Source organism: Ovis aries, chromosome 21 (assembly GCF_016772045.2).
Source record: "Ovis aries strain OAR_USU_Benz2616 breed Rambouillet chromosome 21, ARS-UI_Ramb_v3.0, whole genome shotgun sequence".
Lineage (NCBI taxonomy): Eukaryota > Metazoa > Chordata > Mammalia > Artiodactyla > Bovidae > Ovis > Ovis aries.
The window spans coordinates 35205089-35222431 of record NC_056074.1 but is presented as its reverse complement, the minus strand read 5'-3'; the positions used below and the strand labels follow the sequence as shown (position 1 = coordinate 35222431).

At 43.9% G+C, this 17343-nt stretch overlaps 1 protein-coding gene across 1 annotated transcript; it reads left to right on the top strand.

The window, feature by feature from the left end:
• Positions 1 to 6867: 6867 nt before the first annotated feature.
• On the top strand, positions 6868 to 15044 carry LOC101104438 (pregnancy-associated glycoprotein 1-like). Its single transcript, XM_027959317.3, has 9 exons — positions 6868 to 7002; positions 8071 to 8221; positions 9197 to 9314; positions 9413 to 9531; positions 10226 to 10419; positions 11335 to 11451; positions 12745 to 12886; positions 12974 to 13066; positions 14751 to 15044. Exons 1-9 carry the CDS (start codon positions 6902 to 6904, stop codon positions 14895 to 14897), a joined length of 1182 nt encoding a protein of 393 aa, XP_027815118.1. The 5' UTR covers positions 6868 to 6901; the 3' UTR covers positions 14898 to 15044.
• Positions 15045 to 17343: the final 2299 nt, after the last annotated feature.

Here is a 17343-nt window from a genome sequence, read left to right as displayed (position 1 = left end):
TAAAATAGAATGGAATATAATATAATTAGTTTGTAGAAACTTATGCTTTCAGTTCAAGATTTAAGACAGCAGGGTTTGAATTAACCTTCTATATGTTATGTGTGAACCTCTTTTCCTAGCCACTGAAAGCCTTATTTCAGAACATTAGTTTTAATTATTGTCTTGCTTGTACCTGTTAACATACATACTATTCTGTCACAATAACAGAAACTATATGAGCAACAATAAGTTGTTGAATTATTGCTCGCCGCAGCTGCAATGATGGTGCAGATGCATGGTAGCTGTAACGGGAGCGCAGATGCATGGTGGAGATGAACTACCCCACGTCCAAATCAGGGGCAGCAGCTGAGAGGAGCTACCTTACTTCCAAGGTAAGGAGCAGCAGCTGCACTTGGCTGGAGCAGTAAAGCAATAACCCACATCCAAGGTAAGAGAAACCCAAGTAAGATGGTAGGCCCTGAGAGAGGGCATTGGAGGGCAGACAAACTGAAACCACATTCACAGACAACTAGCCAATCTGTCACATGGACCACAGCCTTGTCTAACTCAATGAAACTAAGCCATGCCTTGTGGGGCCACCCAAGATGGACAGATCATGGTAGAGTGGTCTGACAGAATGTGGTCCACTGGAGAAGGGAATGGCAAACCACTTTAGTATTCTTGCCTTGAGAACCCCATGAACAGTATGATAAGGCAAAAGGATAGGACACTGAAAGATGAACTTCCCAGGCTGGTAGGCACCCAATATGCTACTGGAGATCAATGGAGAAATAACTTCAGAAAGAATGAAGGGGTGGAGCCAAAGCAAAGACAACATCCAGTTGTGGGTGGGAATGGTGATGAAAGCAAGATTCAATGCTGTAGAGAGCAATATTGCATAGGAACCTGGATTGTTAGGGCCATGAATGAATGCAAATTGGAAGAGGTCAACCAGGAGATGACAAGAGTGAACATAGACATTCTAAGAATCAGCAAACTTAGATGGATTGGAATGGGTATATTTAACTCAGATGACCATTATATCTACAACTGTGGGCATGAATCCCTTAGAAGAAATGGAGTAGACATTATAGTCAACAAAAGAGTCTGAAATGCAGTACTTGGATGCAATCTCAAAAATACCAGTATGACATCTGTTCGTTTCCATGGCAAACCATTCAATATCATGATAATCCAAGTCTATGCCACCATCAGTAACACTATAGAAGCTAAAGTTGAATAGTTCTATGAAGACCTACAAGACCTTCTAGAAAACACCCCAAAAAGGTGTCGTTTTTATTATAGGGGACTGTAATGAAAAAGTAGGAGTCAAGAAACATCAGAAGTAACACACAAACTTGGCCTTGGAGTACAGAATGAAGCAGGGCAAAGACTAATAGAGTTCTGCCAAGAGAACACACTTGCCATAGCAAATACCCTCTTCTGACAACACAAGAGAAGACTCTACACATGGACATCAGCAGATGGTCGACACCAAAATCAGATTGATTATATTTTTTGCAGCAAAGATGGAGAAGCTCTATACAGTTAGCAAAAATGATAGTGGGAGCTGACAGTGGCTCAGATTATGAACTCCTTATCGGTTAATTCAGACTGAAATTGAAGAAAGTGGAGAAAAGCACTAGACCATTCAAATATGACCTAAATCAAATCCCTTAGCACTATACATTGGAAGTGAGAAATAGATTTAAGGGACTAGATCTAATAGACATAGTGCCTGATGAACTATGGATGGAGGTTCATAACATTGTACAGGAAACAGGAATCAAGACCATTCCCAAGAAAGATAAATGCAAAAAAGCAAACTGGCTGTCTGAGGAGGCTTAACAGATAGCTAGCTGTGAAAAGAAGGGAAGCAAAAAGCAAAGGAGAAAAGCACAGATATACCCATTTGAATGCAGAGTTACAAAAAATAGCAAGGAGAGATAAGAAAGCCTTCCTCAGTGATCAATGCAAAGAAATAGAGGAAAACAATAGAATGGGAAAGACTAAACATCTCTTCAAGAAAATTAGAGACACCAAGGGAATATTTCATGCAAAGATGAGCTCAATAAAGGACAGAAATTGTACGGACCTAACAGAAGCAGAAGATATTAAGAAGAGGTGACAAAAATACACAAAGGAATTGTACAAAAAATGTATTCAAGACCCAGATAATCACGATGGTGTGATCACTCATCTAGAGCCAGAAATCCTGGAATGTGAAGTCAAATGGGCCTTAGGAAGCATCACTACGAACAAAGCTAGTGGAGGTCATGGAATTCTAGTTGAGCTATTTCAAATTCTGAAATATGATGCTGTGAAAGTGTTGTACTCAATATGCTAGAAAAATTGGAAGACCTAGTAGTGGCCACACACCTGGAAAAGGTCACTTCTATTCTATTCCAATCCCAAGTAAAAGCAGTGCCAAAGAATGCTCGAAGTTCAGCACAATTGCACTCATTTCACATGCTAGTAAAGTAATGCTTAAAATTATCCAAGCCAGGTTTCAGCAATACGTGAGCCATGAACTTCCAGATTATCCAGCTGGTTTTAGAAAAGGCAGAGGAACCAGAGATTGTATTGCCAGCATCTGGTGGATTATCAAAAAAGCAAGAGAATCCCAGAAAAAAACACCTACTTCTGCTTTACTAACTATGCCAAAGCATTTAACTGTATGGATCACAATAAAATGTGGAAATTTCTTAAAGAGATGGGAATACCAGATCACCTGACCTGCCTCTTGAGAAACCTGTACACAGGTCAGGAAGCAACAGTTAGAACTGGACATGGAACAACAGACTCATTTCAAATAGGAAAGGAGTACGTCAAGGCTGTATATTGTCACCCTGCTTATTTAACTTATATGCAGAGTACATCATGAAAACGCTGGGCTGGAGGAAGCATAGGTTGGATCAAGATTGCCGGGAGAAATATCCATAGCCTCAGATATGCAGATGACATCACCTATTGCAGAAAAGAAGAAGAAAAAGAACATCTTGATGAAGGTGAAAGACGAGATTAAAAAGTTGGCTTAAAACTCAGCATTTAGAAAACTAAGATCATGGCATCTGGTCCCATCACTTCACGGCCAATAGATGGGGAAACATTGAAGAAACTGGTTGATGTCAATTTCTGGGCTCCAAAATCACTGCAGATGGTGATTGCAGCCATGAAATTAAAAGACACTTACATCTTGAAAAGAAAGTTGAGACCAATCTAGACAGCATATTGAAAAGCAGAGACATTACTTTGTCAACAAAGGTCTGTGTAGTCAAGGTTATGGTTTTTCCAGTGGTCATGTATGGATGGGAAAGTTGGACTATAAGAAAGCTGAGCTCCGAAGAATAGATACTTTTGAACTGCGGTGTTGGACAAGACTCTTGAGTGTCCCTTGGACTACAAGGAGTTCCACCCAGTCCATCAAAAGGAAATCAGTCCTGAATGTTCACTGGAAGGATTGATGCTGAAGCTGAAACTCCAATATTTTGGCCACCTGATGCAAAGAGCTGACTCATTTGAAAAGACCCTGATTTTGGGAAAAAGATGGAGGGCAGGAGGAGAAGGGGATGACAGAGGATGAGATGGTTGGATGGCATCACCAACTCAATGGACATGGGTAAGTGTGGACTCCAGGAGTTGGTGATGGACAAGGAGGCCTTGCGTGCTGCCGTTCATGGGCTCACAAAGAGTCGGACACGACTGAGCAACTGAACTGAACTGACGTTGTTGAATATAGTTTCAGATTTATTTCCTTTTTTTTTTCTTTTTGTTTTCTTTCATTTTGTTTTTGATGGGCAGTATTTTTGTTTTTCCTTAGAAGATATTCCACTCTGAATGTAGAGTCATAAGTTTGAATTTTAAAGCCACTTAAAGAGTACATCAAGGCTGTATATTGCCACCGTGCTTATTTAACTTATATGCAAAGTACATCATGAGAAACGCTGGACTGGAAGAAACACAAGCTGGAATCAAGATTGCCAGGAGAAATATTAATAACCTCAGATACGCAAATGACACCACCCTTATGGCAGAAAGTGAAGAGGAACTAAAAAGCCTCTTGTTGAAAGTGAAAGTAGAGAGTGAAAAAGTTGGCCTAAAGCTCAACATTCAGAAAACGAAGATCATGCCATCTGGTCCCATCACTTCATGGGAAATAGATGGGGAAACAGTTGAAACAGTGTCAGACTTTATTTTTTGGGGCTTCAAAATCACCGCAGATGGTGATTGCAGCCATGAAATGAAAAGATGCTTACTCCTGGGAAGAAGTTATGACCAAACTAGATAGCATATTCAAAAGCAGAGATATTATTTTGCCGATTAAGGTCCATCTAGTCAAGGCTATGGTTTTTCCAGTGGTCATGTATGGATGTGAGAGTTGGACTATGAAGAAAGCTGAGCGCTGAAGAATTGATGTTTTTAAACTTTGGTGTTGGAGAAGACTCTTGAGAGTCCCTTGGACTGCAGGGAGATCCAACCAGTCCATTTGAAGGAGATCAGCCCTGGGATTTCTTTGGAAGGAATGATGCTAGAGCTGAAACTCCAGTACCTTGGTCACATCATGAGAAGAGTTGGCTCATGCGTAAAGACTCTGATGCTGGGAGGGATTGGGGGCAGGAGAAGAAGGGGATGACAGAGGATGAGATGGCTGGATGGCATCACTGACTCGATGGACGTGAGTCTGGGTGAAGTCCGGGAGTTGGTGATGGACAGGGAGGCCTGGCATGCTTCGATTCATGGGGTTGCAAAGAGTCTGACACGACTGAGCGACTGAACTGGACTGAACTGAACTGAAGTAATGTGTTGTTACAGGTAGCTAGTTAACAACCTGATGCAATTAGATTTATTAGTCTTTGTTCTTAATTGGTTCAGTTCAGTTCAGTAGTTCAGTTGTGTCAGTCTCTTCGCACCACCATAGACTGCAGCATGCCAGGCTTCCCTATCCATCACTAACTCCCGGAGCTTGCTCAAGCTCATGTCCATCAACTTGGTGATGCCATCTAACCGTCTCATTCTTTGTCTTCCACTTTTCCTCCTGCCTTCAATCTTTCCTAATATCAGGATATTTTCCAATGTGACAGCATGTTTAGTATGCATTCAGTCCCTTTTAATTTTTTTATTATTATTTTTTTAATTTTTTTATATGGAATTTATTTTTTATTTTTATTTTTCTTTAATTCTTTCATGTGTTCCCAAACATGAACCCCCCCTCCCACCTCCCTCCCCATAACATCTCTCTGGGTCATCCCCATGCACCAGCCCCAAGCATGCTGCATCCTGCGTCAGACATAGACTGGCGATTCAATTCTTACATGATAGTATACATGTTAGAATGTCATTCTCCCAAATCATCCCACCCTCTCCCTCTCCCTCTGAGTCCAAAAAGTCCGTTATACACAGCTGTGTCTCTTTCCCTGTCTTGCATACAGGGTCGTCATTGCCATCTTCCTAAATTCCATATATATGTGTTAGTATACTGTATTGGTGTTTTTCTTTCTGGCTTACTTCACTCTGTATAATCGGCTCCAGTTTCATCCATCTCATCAGAACTGATTCAAATGTATTCTTTTTAACAGCTGAGTAATACTCCATTGTGTATATGTACCACAGCTTTCTTATCCATTCATCTGCTGATGGACATCTAGGTTGTTTCCATGTCCTGGCTATTATAAAGAGTGCTGCGATGAACATTGGGGTACATGTGTCTCTTTCAATTCTGGTTTCCTTGGTGTGTATGCCCAGAAGTGGGATTGCTGGGTTGGTGGGAATGCAAACTAGTACAGCCACTATGGAGAACAGTGTGGAGATTCCTTAAAAAATTGCAAATAGAACTACCTCAGTCCCTTTTTAAGTTGAACAACATGAATTAAATTCCTCTCTGTCCCTACTGCACCCCCAACTCTTGGCCGGAAGCAAAAAATTGCAGAGACTGAAGGCTGATTCCAGCACATCGCTGTGGATATTTCGTTACCACTGTTTTTTTTTTTTTCTTTTTTTTTGGGGGGGGGGGTTTGTTGCTAACATTAAAATTAGTAGATTGTACATAAATATCCAAACTTCCAATTCCCTTGAAAACATGGCCAACTGGCCCGCTTTCCAGCATGGGTGAAGTGGAGGAAAGGCTGCTCCCAGTGGTAAGGCCTGTGCTGCCCAGATTCCAACATGTCCATCTAGTCTTAGTATCATATCTCCTGCTTCCTGGGGCCATGAATTTGTGAGAGCTATACTGCTAGCTCTCTTAAGTTAAAGACTACTTTTGTCTTGATTAACTTTGACTTTGAAGCCTTTAACCCAGAACCTAGCACACAGTTCTTCCTTGTCCAGTTGTTGGAAGATATAAAATATCTTGTGGATGCATACAGCATATCTTCCAATACTGAAACCATACAATTAAAGTAATATTCTTCCCTAAATCTTTGATGCAGCCTGGCATCATAGGTGCCCCTGATGTCTGCCATTAGACCCACTACCTAAAGCCAGTTGTATGTTCTTAAGCTGTCCCTGAAGTCTTCACTTTGCCATTTGACCATTTATCCTCCTAGCAATCTCCTCTTCAATGAAGACAGCAATGCATTTCTCATGAAGTGCCTAGGAAGATGACATGAGACCAAGAATGTCGAGCGCAGCCCCTACTATCCATTTTCATGATGTTCTTAGTAGTTTTTTCTCCATGTAGGCAGGGTTCTCAAACTTCTTAGATGTCCATGCAGATCAGTTTGATTTTCCAGCCAAGCTTCAAGGAAGAGATTACAGTTCAATTCTCTGTATTCTGAGAAGCTTCAAAGGCTACTCACCAAGGACACTGATGAAGATAAAGATTTTATCGAGACCTTTGTGTTTTTTTCAGATCTTTTAGTGGCCTAAAGGGGAAAACTCGGGTAGGTCAGATCATATATAACTAGGGGCTCCTGGTCACCATTACATGCTAAGAACCCAAAGTTCCCTGAATACTTGGAGCCAGGAAAGAAGCATGAAGTGGATTGTGCTCCTTGGGCTGGTGGCCTTCTCAGAGTGCATAGTCAAGTAAGTATGGGGACTGTAAGCCACATCATATTCCTTTCTCGGATTTTTCTTTTCATCTGATTATTCTTCCAGCCATCAGGTTTAGAAGGGAATGGAATATTTCCCTAAGAGTCTTAAAGCTCCACTCTTACTTATTGATAAGTAACTTGCAATAGGAAATGTGGATTCCAAGATTTTGGTTGGGTTGCACAAATTTTGGGGTCCAGTCATGTCATTACCTATTGAAAATGCAACTCCTTGCAACTGTTCAGTGCACAGTCTATGAAGATGTCGATGTGGTCCTGTGGAATAGCATTTCTACATTTTATTCAACATGTCCTCTTTTCTTCCTATCTACTTCAGTGTGTATATGTCTATGTCTGCATGTCTGTATCACTGTCATTTGTTTCTCCATCTCTTTTGAAGTCACTGGGAGTGTTTTTCTTTTTGTGTTGTTTGTTTTCAATTGTTCACTTGACTCTTACTTCCTTCTCAAGCCTCTGAATTTCCCTTAGTCATTCCCTATATCTTAGATTCTTCTTTCAACTCTCTCTTCTCTTTCAACTTAGAGAAAGATACACTGTTTTATATACACTGTTTTATATCTGACAAGCAGTGTGACCACAGCCAATTCAGAAACCTCTTGCATTTCAAATTGCTCTCTTCTAAAAGATGATAATAGTCCTCCTTCTATCTCATTCCTTGAGGTTCTATGAGAAGGAATGAGTGGGATGGCAAAATAAATGCTAATGGCTGTCATTGTTGACACTTCCTATCTATCAGGTACCTTATATCTATCACTTCACTTATCCCCAAGATATTCTTTCTGGAGGGTTTGTATTGTTACATTCCACCATACCGAAGGGGAGACTGAGACACCACATGGTCATACAGCTTACCCAAAGCTGCAGAACAGATCCTGTATTCAAATCTGTCTTTGCCATGGTATATGCATAAAATTCTGATAACAATATGCCTCATAAAAATGATTAGAAAACACAAAGGGCCATTACAATGACAGTTATACCTTAACACTGACAGCTAATTGTGGCGTCTTGTTTGTTTTCTTTGTCAAATGCTCGGTGAAAGAATACCTCTAAGGAGAGTGAAGACCATGAGAAACACCCTCAGGGGAAAAAACATGCTGAACAATTTCCTGAAGGAGCATGCTTATAGACTGTCCCAGATGTCTTTTCGTGGCTCAAATTTAACTATTCACCCGCTGAAAAACATCGAGGATGTGAGTATTTCGGGAGGATGGTGCTCCACAGCGCCCCCTGGTGCTCTAGCCTAGCACTGGGGCTCATCTGGAGGTGCCAGGTGGGATGTTGGGGTTGGGGGTCCTGCAGGAGGCCGAGACACTGGAAAATAGGGACTCCGACCAGAGGAGAAGGCACTCTCCTCCACAACTGTTTGTTTTTGTGACTGGACCTGGCAATTACCAGGTGGCAGGTAAATATCCATTTCTGTGTCAAACATGTGTCATTAGTTTGAGGACAATTGTTCCTTCAGAACTAAGTGAGCCCCTCAGTTACAGATGAAGAGTGAACCATCTCTGTTCAAAAGGTAGAACCAACTGCAAAGCAATTGTGAATCCTCAGGTAGAGGAATTCAGTTTTCTGAGATGCAAGAAAGACAGCAGTAAAAAGTTACTGAACCTGTATTCCCTTGTATGGCCATAAGAATCACTGTGGTTACTGTTTTCAGATTAGACAAAGGGCTTATTTTGTCTTCAAAAATGCTCATGCCAGCCTGAGAGATAGGCAAAGAGTAAATACATGTAAAATGAAATGGTCACGTGTGTGGTGTTAATTGGATGTGATCTGAGTTTGGAGGGAGTGGCTGGGGTTGAACAAGAAGGACCTCCTGGAGAAGGGCGTGCTAAGGCTGGGATTGAAGAGACTACAGAGCTTCTCAAATGAAGGCACCAGGACTTCCTTGTGTGCCCAGTGGTCCTGGAGGCACAGTGGTTATGTCTCTGGGCTTCCCATGCAGGAGGTACCACTTCAACGCCTGGTCATAGAGTCAATATCCTGCATACAATGTAGCATAGCGAAAATATATCAAATGCAGATACCTCTGTGACCAACGTCTATGAACTGCATGGTGGTTAGAAAGTGATCTCAAGAAATATGTGACACCCAGAGGGAGGCATCAGTGTGGGAATAGAGCGTAGCCATTTCTGCACTAACCCACTCCATCCTTCTCCCTGTAGGTGGTCTACATGGGTAGCATCACCATTGGAACACCCCCTCAGGAATTCCAGGTTATCTTTGACACAGGCTCATCTGACTTGTGGATGGCCTCTGACTTTTGCGCCACTGCAGCCTATTGTGAGTACAGACACCCCATACCCAGACCATCCTTCACTTGCCCTGCTGCCCTGTTTCCATCCTTGGCACCTGATGACACTCATCTCTTGTGTCTCCAGCTACACACAATAGGTTCAGATATCATCTGTCTTCTACCTTCCGGATTACCAATAAGACCTTCAGCGTCGCCTACGAATCTGGGAGAATGAAAGGAGTTGTTGCTCATGACACAGTTCGGGTAACAGTGTGACATATGCTGAGTCAGGAGTGGCTATGGACTGACCACTTTTGGCAAAACAGATGCAAGACCACCTGCCAGGACCCTTCCTAGCCTAACTCCCATATATATTGGCCATCTTATCCACAGGGTCATGTCTCTGGGGAAGCAATGCCTGTGGTGACACATGAGAAAACAGATTAGCTCACGCAGAGAGTGGTTTGAGGTGTGGACTTGCACCTCCTCTGCCCATGAGCAGTTCAAGGATCATTTTGCTGGGAGCGAGAAGAGGGGAAAAAAGCACCTACTCTTATATTCACAGACTGTTCCAGGCACTTTCAGGTGATAACTGGTTTAGTCCTGCAACAACCCCACACAGCAGTTACTCTGATTAGGTCATGAAACATATGAGGAAACTGAGGTACAGACAGCAAGGGCCTTGAGGAGGGCACACATGTCATAAAAGGTGGAATTAGGCTGGCTTTTCAGGATTGAAGTTGCTGTGGGGTGTTTGGGGACAGGATAAAACTGATCTGGGGACCCTGGGGGCAGTCAAGTGCTTCAGGTATCCAGAGTGGGAAACTGGGGACCTGAGAAGTCAAGGGGCCTGATGAATGAGTTCTCACTCTAGAGGACCCTTGAGAGTGTAATGAACCTATGGCCTGCTTCCCCCACTTCATGTATCTGTAGATAGAAACACTTTTCTTTCCCACAGATTGGGGACCTTGTAAGCACTGACCAGCCGTTCGGTCTAAGCATGGAGGAATACGGGTTTGAGGATATAACTTTTGATGGCATCTTGGGCTTGAACTACCCCAACATGTCCTCTTCTGGAGCAATCCCCATCTTTGACAAGCTGAAGAATGAAGGTGCCATTTCTGAGCCTGTTTTTGCCTTCTACTTGAGCACGTAAGTCTGAGATGGACAATCTCTTTCTCCTAATTAGCTGCAAGATACTTTCAGTTTCACAAAAATTTACACAACACTTAAATAAGAAGTATCTGAGAGATAATCTAACCCAGGATAACTATGGACCCAGGACCCTACCTGGCTTCACCCCTGGCTTTTAGGAATAAAAGTTTATTGGAACCCTACTCCTGGGCTCAAGACCAGTTACTTGGTCTAGGGGGGTGAGTGAGGAGGAAGGCTAATGGAAGGCAACAGGAAACAAGTTCAAGGAAAAGGCATTAGGATTTGATTATGAATTTGATAAGGAATGAAGGAGAAGGATGGTGAATATCTTTCCTTTATCATTTTCATTTCACTGGGAGCCCAGGACCAGCTACCCAATTTGTAGGACCCAGTGATAAATGAAAGTGTGGGACACAAAAGTATGGGACGTTGTTCAAGAAATATGAGGCATTTCATGAAAGGGAGAGCAGAAGCGGGGTCCCTTTTGAGTTTGGAGACCTTTTGACGTTAGAGGTCACATGCCATTGGAGCCAATGCTGGGTGACTGAACCCACACCCTTAGAACCCCCAGGCCTTGATTTTCCTGAAAAATGACAAGGTGGACAAGGGGAAAGCCAAAAACACTTCAGCACCCTGTCCTCTGAAGGTGTCTGAACACTCAGGTTGCTGGAGGTCCAGGGCATCTTCAGAAGACATAGTGGGTGGAGCCCTGCCAAGTGCTTCAGCTTCTAACCTCCTCTGTGCCATTCATTAGCCAGTAACAGACCTCAATCTGGATCTCAATCTCTCCTAGACTCGATTTCTGCATCTGCACATGGGGACCTTATTAGGGCCTTGATGGGTGGACAAGCACAGCTCTCAGAAAGTGTTGTTACTGTCCTCCAAGGATCCCCCCATCACTTCTCTCTACAGAGACGAGCAGGAGGGGAGTGTGGTGATGTTTGGTGGGGTGGACCACCGCTACTACAAGGGAGAGCTCAACTGGGTACCATTGATCCAAGCAGGTGACTGGATGGTACACATGGACAGGTAAGCCTCTCCTTCTGAGGGTCAGTCCAAGTGATGCTCCCACTACTGTTCATGGACACAGGCAGACACACACAAATGCATTCTCAAACACACAATCACACAGATATACACTACTCACAACAACACAGACAAACATGAAAACACACAAGCAGCCACATATAAACATACCCATCAACACATAAAAACATGCATAGCTAGTCAGAGACACACAAGCACACACAGAGACACATATCATTTCAGTTCAATCAACACATAAAAACAAACACAAAGCACATAGATACACAAACAACCCATAGGTTCTTAATCCCCAGGCCTTCTGAGCATGGCTTGGACCAGGGTCCTAAAAGGCATCAGAGAGGTCTTTGCAGCTGGGACAATGCTGCACCCACTGCCCTTTGAGGTGGGGAGCATGGTTAAAGGATTCTACAGTGTGGTGAATAGAGGATCAGGGAGAATTTCTCCAGCCTGAACAGAGTTATGATAAGATGAGCGAATCTCCAGGGCTACCTAGGACATAGGAAGTTCTCAGTACAGCTAACGCCATTTTAAAAACAGGAGCAGTCCTGAGAAAATGGGGAAAACTGGTCTTTTTAGGGAGGAGCTACCCAGCAATGGAGAGAGGTTGGCTGCAGTCTTAAGATGTGAAAGCAACTAATACAAAGGACACCCCATATTCTTGGGCACACAGTGGGACAGAGGCTATAACAGAGAATCAGGAAGGTGGGATACAGCAGTGACCTGAGGACAAGAGGCATAATTGATAGGATTCTGTCATACCCTCAGATAAAAGCTGACCTGTCCTTTGGAGTTTCTGTTGGCTAGTCATGTATTTCCTTGCCAGGGTCTCAGGGTCTGAGCTAGTTGTAGGAGCAGTGCTGGCAGACACCTTCTCCCAGAGGAGTCCCTCTCTCCCACCACTATGAGAATCTGCTGCCCTTGCGAATCTCCATCTTCACTCTGTGTGTGTAACTTGTTATTTTTCCCCATCAGATACAGCTCTCTGGAGGTTTCTTATTGTTTTCTCAGTCTTCATTCACTCATTGAACAGACAAGCATTGGGTATCCACTGGGTGCCAGGCACTTAAGGGAGGCAAGGTACAAAAGATCTTGTCAGGGTACAAAAGAACCTAGTGTATTCATACAGTATTCGAGGATGTCAAGAAAGGTGATTTGTCAAGAGCAAAGGAAAAGAGGCCAAGAGACAAAGGGCTGTTTAGGAGACAGTCAGGAAGGGGACAACTCTGGGGAGACTCAGAGTGACCTTGATACCCACTTTCTTCCTTTGTCTCTCAGCATCTCCATGAGAAGAAAGGTTATTGCTTGTTCTGGTGGCTGCGAGGCCGTTGTTGACACCGGGGTATCAGTGATCAAAGGCCCAAGAACACTGATCGATAACATACGGAAGCTCATCGGAGCCACACCATGGGGTTCCAAGGTGAAGGGTCATGCCCCAGGGTCACTCCCAGTCTCCACATACAACAAGGATCTCCAGGGTCAACCTCTCACCCTCTCTCTCTAACAGCACTACGTTTCATGTTTTGTGGACCTGCCTTCTATTATTTTCACCATTAACGGTATCAACTACCCAGTACCAGCTCGAGCCTACATCCTCAAGGTGAGGGGACAGTGCTGAGGGTTGGTTCTCAAACTGGAGCATGCAGGAACCCTTGGGCTGCTGCAGGGAGGAGGGCGCCCTCTGGAGGCCATGTCATACCATTGCAGATGCTGCTGAGCTGTGTGGCTGGGCCAGTGCCTCCCACAAAACCAATCATTTGAGAATAAAGGGCCGTGTGAGACACTGACTTTCCTGAAATAAATGTGTAGAGGCCACACCATATGGAATGGTGGGGGTCAGGGAGAGGGGAACACTAAGGTCCTCAGTCCTCAAAGAACTTCAATTCCATCTGAACCTGTAGGTACATGAACATGGAATTCAGCACTAGCAGTCCCTGAAATAGGCCATGTTACAAGGAAAATGGTGGGGACAGTCCCAGTATGATGTTCCAGCATAAGTTAACAGTCTCCCTTCCCTTTTCACAGTTTTCCTGGTTTGGATGATAAATTACTTGGTCAGCCTAGTTCTCGGCTGCATCTTTCCCTTGCTCCCGCCAGGTGCCTCCTTTGTGAGTTGCTGTACTCAACCCCTCTGTGGGGAGGTTGGATGCTAATATGAATAAAGGGTGCACAGCGACTGCTCAGCCCCGGCAGTGGGTGGAGGCTTCATGTCAGCTCCCAGCGGGAGTTCAGAGCAGGCTGGTGGGCTCAAAGAAGGCTCTGAGGAAAAGAGGGAATTTCAGGAATTCTAAAACCACAAACTCATTAAGCCTTATGGAGGGTTGCTTGGTTCTAGGCAAAACTACACGGGATTCCATCCAAATGGAATCCCAGGGTAGTCTGCACTGGGGCACCAGGGACTTACGATGGGTGATGAGGGCTATGGACTGACCAGTGGGGATGGGGAACCAGAGTACGTTACCCAACCAAGCCTGGAGTGGTCAAAGAGGGTGACTGTGGGCTGAAGGAGGCTTAACAGCGTTCCTGAGTTAAGTCTTCAAGAAAGTGTTGTGGGCACTGCTCTATTTAATATGGATAACCAACAATGAGTTACTGTGTAGCACAGGGAAATCTGCTCAGTTATCCTGGATGGGAGGGGTGTCTTTGGGACCAGGATACTTGAATACATATGATTGAGTCCCTTTACTGTCCACCTGAAATTCAGATTATTGTTAATCAGCTATACTCAAATACAAAATAAAGTTTTTTAAAAAAGTATGGATTGTGGGGTTGCCAAAGGAGAACCAGCATTCTCTGCAGAGAAAATAAGGAGCAGGAGTCAGAAGGAAAGCAATTGGGAATGAGGAAAGCTATGGACACACTTGTTCTTTTCTAAAAAATTATATTGAAGTGTGGCTAATCTTCAGTGTTGCATTAAGTTCTGTTGCACAGCAATGTGACTCAGTTATACACATAAAAAATATATATTTTCTTATTCTTTTTCATGTGATTTATCACTGAATATTTAATATAATCCCTTATGCTCTACAGTAAGACTTTGTTGTTTTTCATTCCTCTGTTTCCCCACTCCCAGCTCTCTCCTCCCCCACACCTTTCCTCATGGCAACCTCACGTCTTGGCCTTCTTTGGTTTTGGATGAACTCTCATAGCCCCTGCTCATGAGAAAACCCCTTGACACTTACCAAAAGAGGGAAATAAAACAAAGTATTTTGCTGGGTCTGGGTGTTGGGGAGAGTCACTGGTAAGGGCTCATGCTGAGTGATATGTCTCTCTGACTCCCTCAGAATTATAGAGGCTGTTATTTCATCTTTGAAGAGATCGCTGTGAGTCCACCTATAGAGACCTGGATCCTGGGTGACATCTTCCTGAGGCTGTATTTCTCAGTCTATGATCGAGGAAATGACAGGATTGGCCTGGCAAGGGCAGTGTAAATTCTTGGAGTGGTTCGGGAATCAGTAAGGCTGCTTCTGACACACACTCACTCACATCTTGGGCACTCCTGCCCAGGAGACTGGTGAACTGTGTTTGGTGGTCTGCAGACCCTATTCTCAATAAAGAATAAAGGGTTTCACTCTTAATTGTACTGAAATAAATGGTTGCCTCTGTTTGTGTCCGGGGTGAAAGATCTAGAACCACGTCTGAAACAAAATTGGGAGGTACCCTACTCCAACTGGCTTCAAGGAAAAGGGAGACTCATTGAAATGATTCTGGGAATCCAGGACACAAGAATCAGAGCAAATACAAAGATCTCAGTGACTTGACCCAAGAAATCAGAAGTCATCAGTTCTCTCTTTCTCAACCTCGGTCTTTCTCTTCCCTCTTTTTTGATGGTCTTAGCCTGACAACTTTCTTCCTTAAGGCTTCTACACCTAGTGAGGGAGTCAAGCTACCTGTCCTAGGGTTTTATATCCTGAAGGCATCTCCTAGTAAGGAAAGAAGCTTGGAGCCATTAGAGTTCAAGGGTGTTCCCTGAATGATTCACCTCAGTTCACCTGTACAGCCCTAGATCAACCAACGTGGCAGGGCCATGGGGTGCTATGATTGGTTTTACATGGTCATTGGCCAGGACTCAGCAGCACACATGATTGTCAATTTCCTCCATAACTACATGACTGAAGCTGGGGCTAGGCAGCCCCAAGGAAAGCAACTGGCAGATGGTCTAGGCCATGCAAGAGTTTGTGATGACCCACCAACTCCACCATATCCTCATTCATAGGAACTATAAGGGGTAATGAAATAGACTCTCTTCATCCTATCTCAGATGATCTTATCACTGGACTTCTCTTCCAGGGGTTTTTGAGTGAGGTACTTCATGCAGAGCTGGTTCCCTCTTGTTCCCACACCCCAGTAACCAGCTCTCTGCCATATATGCCTGTTCTTTCCTTTCCAGGCCTACTTGGTAAGTGGTGGTCCCAGTGCATCCCTGAGCCATCCTCCTCCTCCAGGGCCAAGAATGCCCCTTCCTTTGCCTCCAATGCTGCTGGGGAGAATGCAACACATGTATCGGGGGACCCAGGCTACAGAGAGCCCTCAGCTTTTCTGGGCTTCCTCCAGGGGTGGAGCTACAAACTATTTGCTTGGAGCTGCCATGGTTAGGCACTTTTCCAGTGGAAGCATCCGTTCTTTCCTCCTGGAGTCCCTCAGTAGATGCCTCAGCTAAGACAGCAGGGGTCAGAAGTTGATTTCCTTTCAGATTGACTGGTGTGATCTCCTTGTTGTGTAAGCGACTCTCAAGAATCTTCTCAAGCACCACAATTCAAAAGCTCACTTCTTTGGCATTCATCCTTTGTATGGTCCAGATCTCACATCTGTACATGATTACTGGAAAAATCATAGCTTTGACACTACAGACCTTTGTAGCAAAGTGAGAATCTGCTTTTTAATACACTGTACAGGTTTTTCATCAAAGAAGGCAATGCAAGCCACTCCAGTACTCTTGCCTAGAAAATCCCATGGATGGAGCCGCCTGGTAGGCTGCCGTTCATGGGGTCGCTATGAGTCGGACGCGACTGAGCGACTTCACTTTCACTTTTCACTTTCACGCAATGGAGAAAGAAATGGCAACCCACTCCAGTGTTCTTGCCTGGAGAATCCCAGGGACGGCAGAGCCTGGTGGGCTGGCTATGGTGGGCTGGCTATGGGGTGGCACAGAGTTGGACATGACTGAAGAAACTTAGCAGCAGCAGCAGCAGCAGCACAGAATTTTCATAGTATTTCTTCCTTCCAAGGAGCAAGTGTCTTAATATTGTGGCTGCAGTCAAGGTCCATAGTAATTTTGATGTCCAAGAAAATAAAATTTGCCACTATTTCCACTTTTCCATCATCTATATGCCATGAAGTTGTGGGACTGGATGCCGTGAATGTTGAGTATCTTTTTGTGAATAGTTTTTTGAATGTTGAGTTTAAGCCAACTTTTTTTCATCCCCGATCCTTACTAATTGGTCTTTAGTTCTTTGCTTTGTGCTATTAGGGTAGTGCCATTTTCATATCTGTGGATGTTGATATTTCTCCCAGCAATCTTGATTCCATCTTGAGATTTATGCAGTCCAGCATATTGAATGATCTTTCCTATGTACAAGTTCAATAACCAGAATAACAATGTATACCTTGTCATGCTCCTTTCCCAATTGTAAATCTTTTAGTAGTTCCATGTCTGATTCTAACTGCCCCTTTTTGACCTACATACAGACTTTCAGGAGACAGGTAACGTGATCTGCTACTCCCATTCTCTTAAAAATTTTCCACAGTTTGTTGTGGTCTGCACAGTGAAAGGCTTTATACTGTCAGTGAAGCAGATGCAGATGATTTACTGGAATCCCCTTGGTTTTTCTATGGTCCAATGGATGTTGGCAATTTGATCTCTGGTTCCTCAAACCA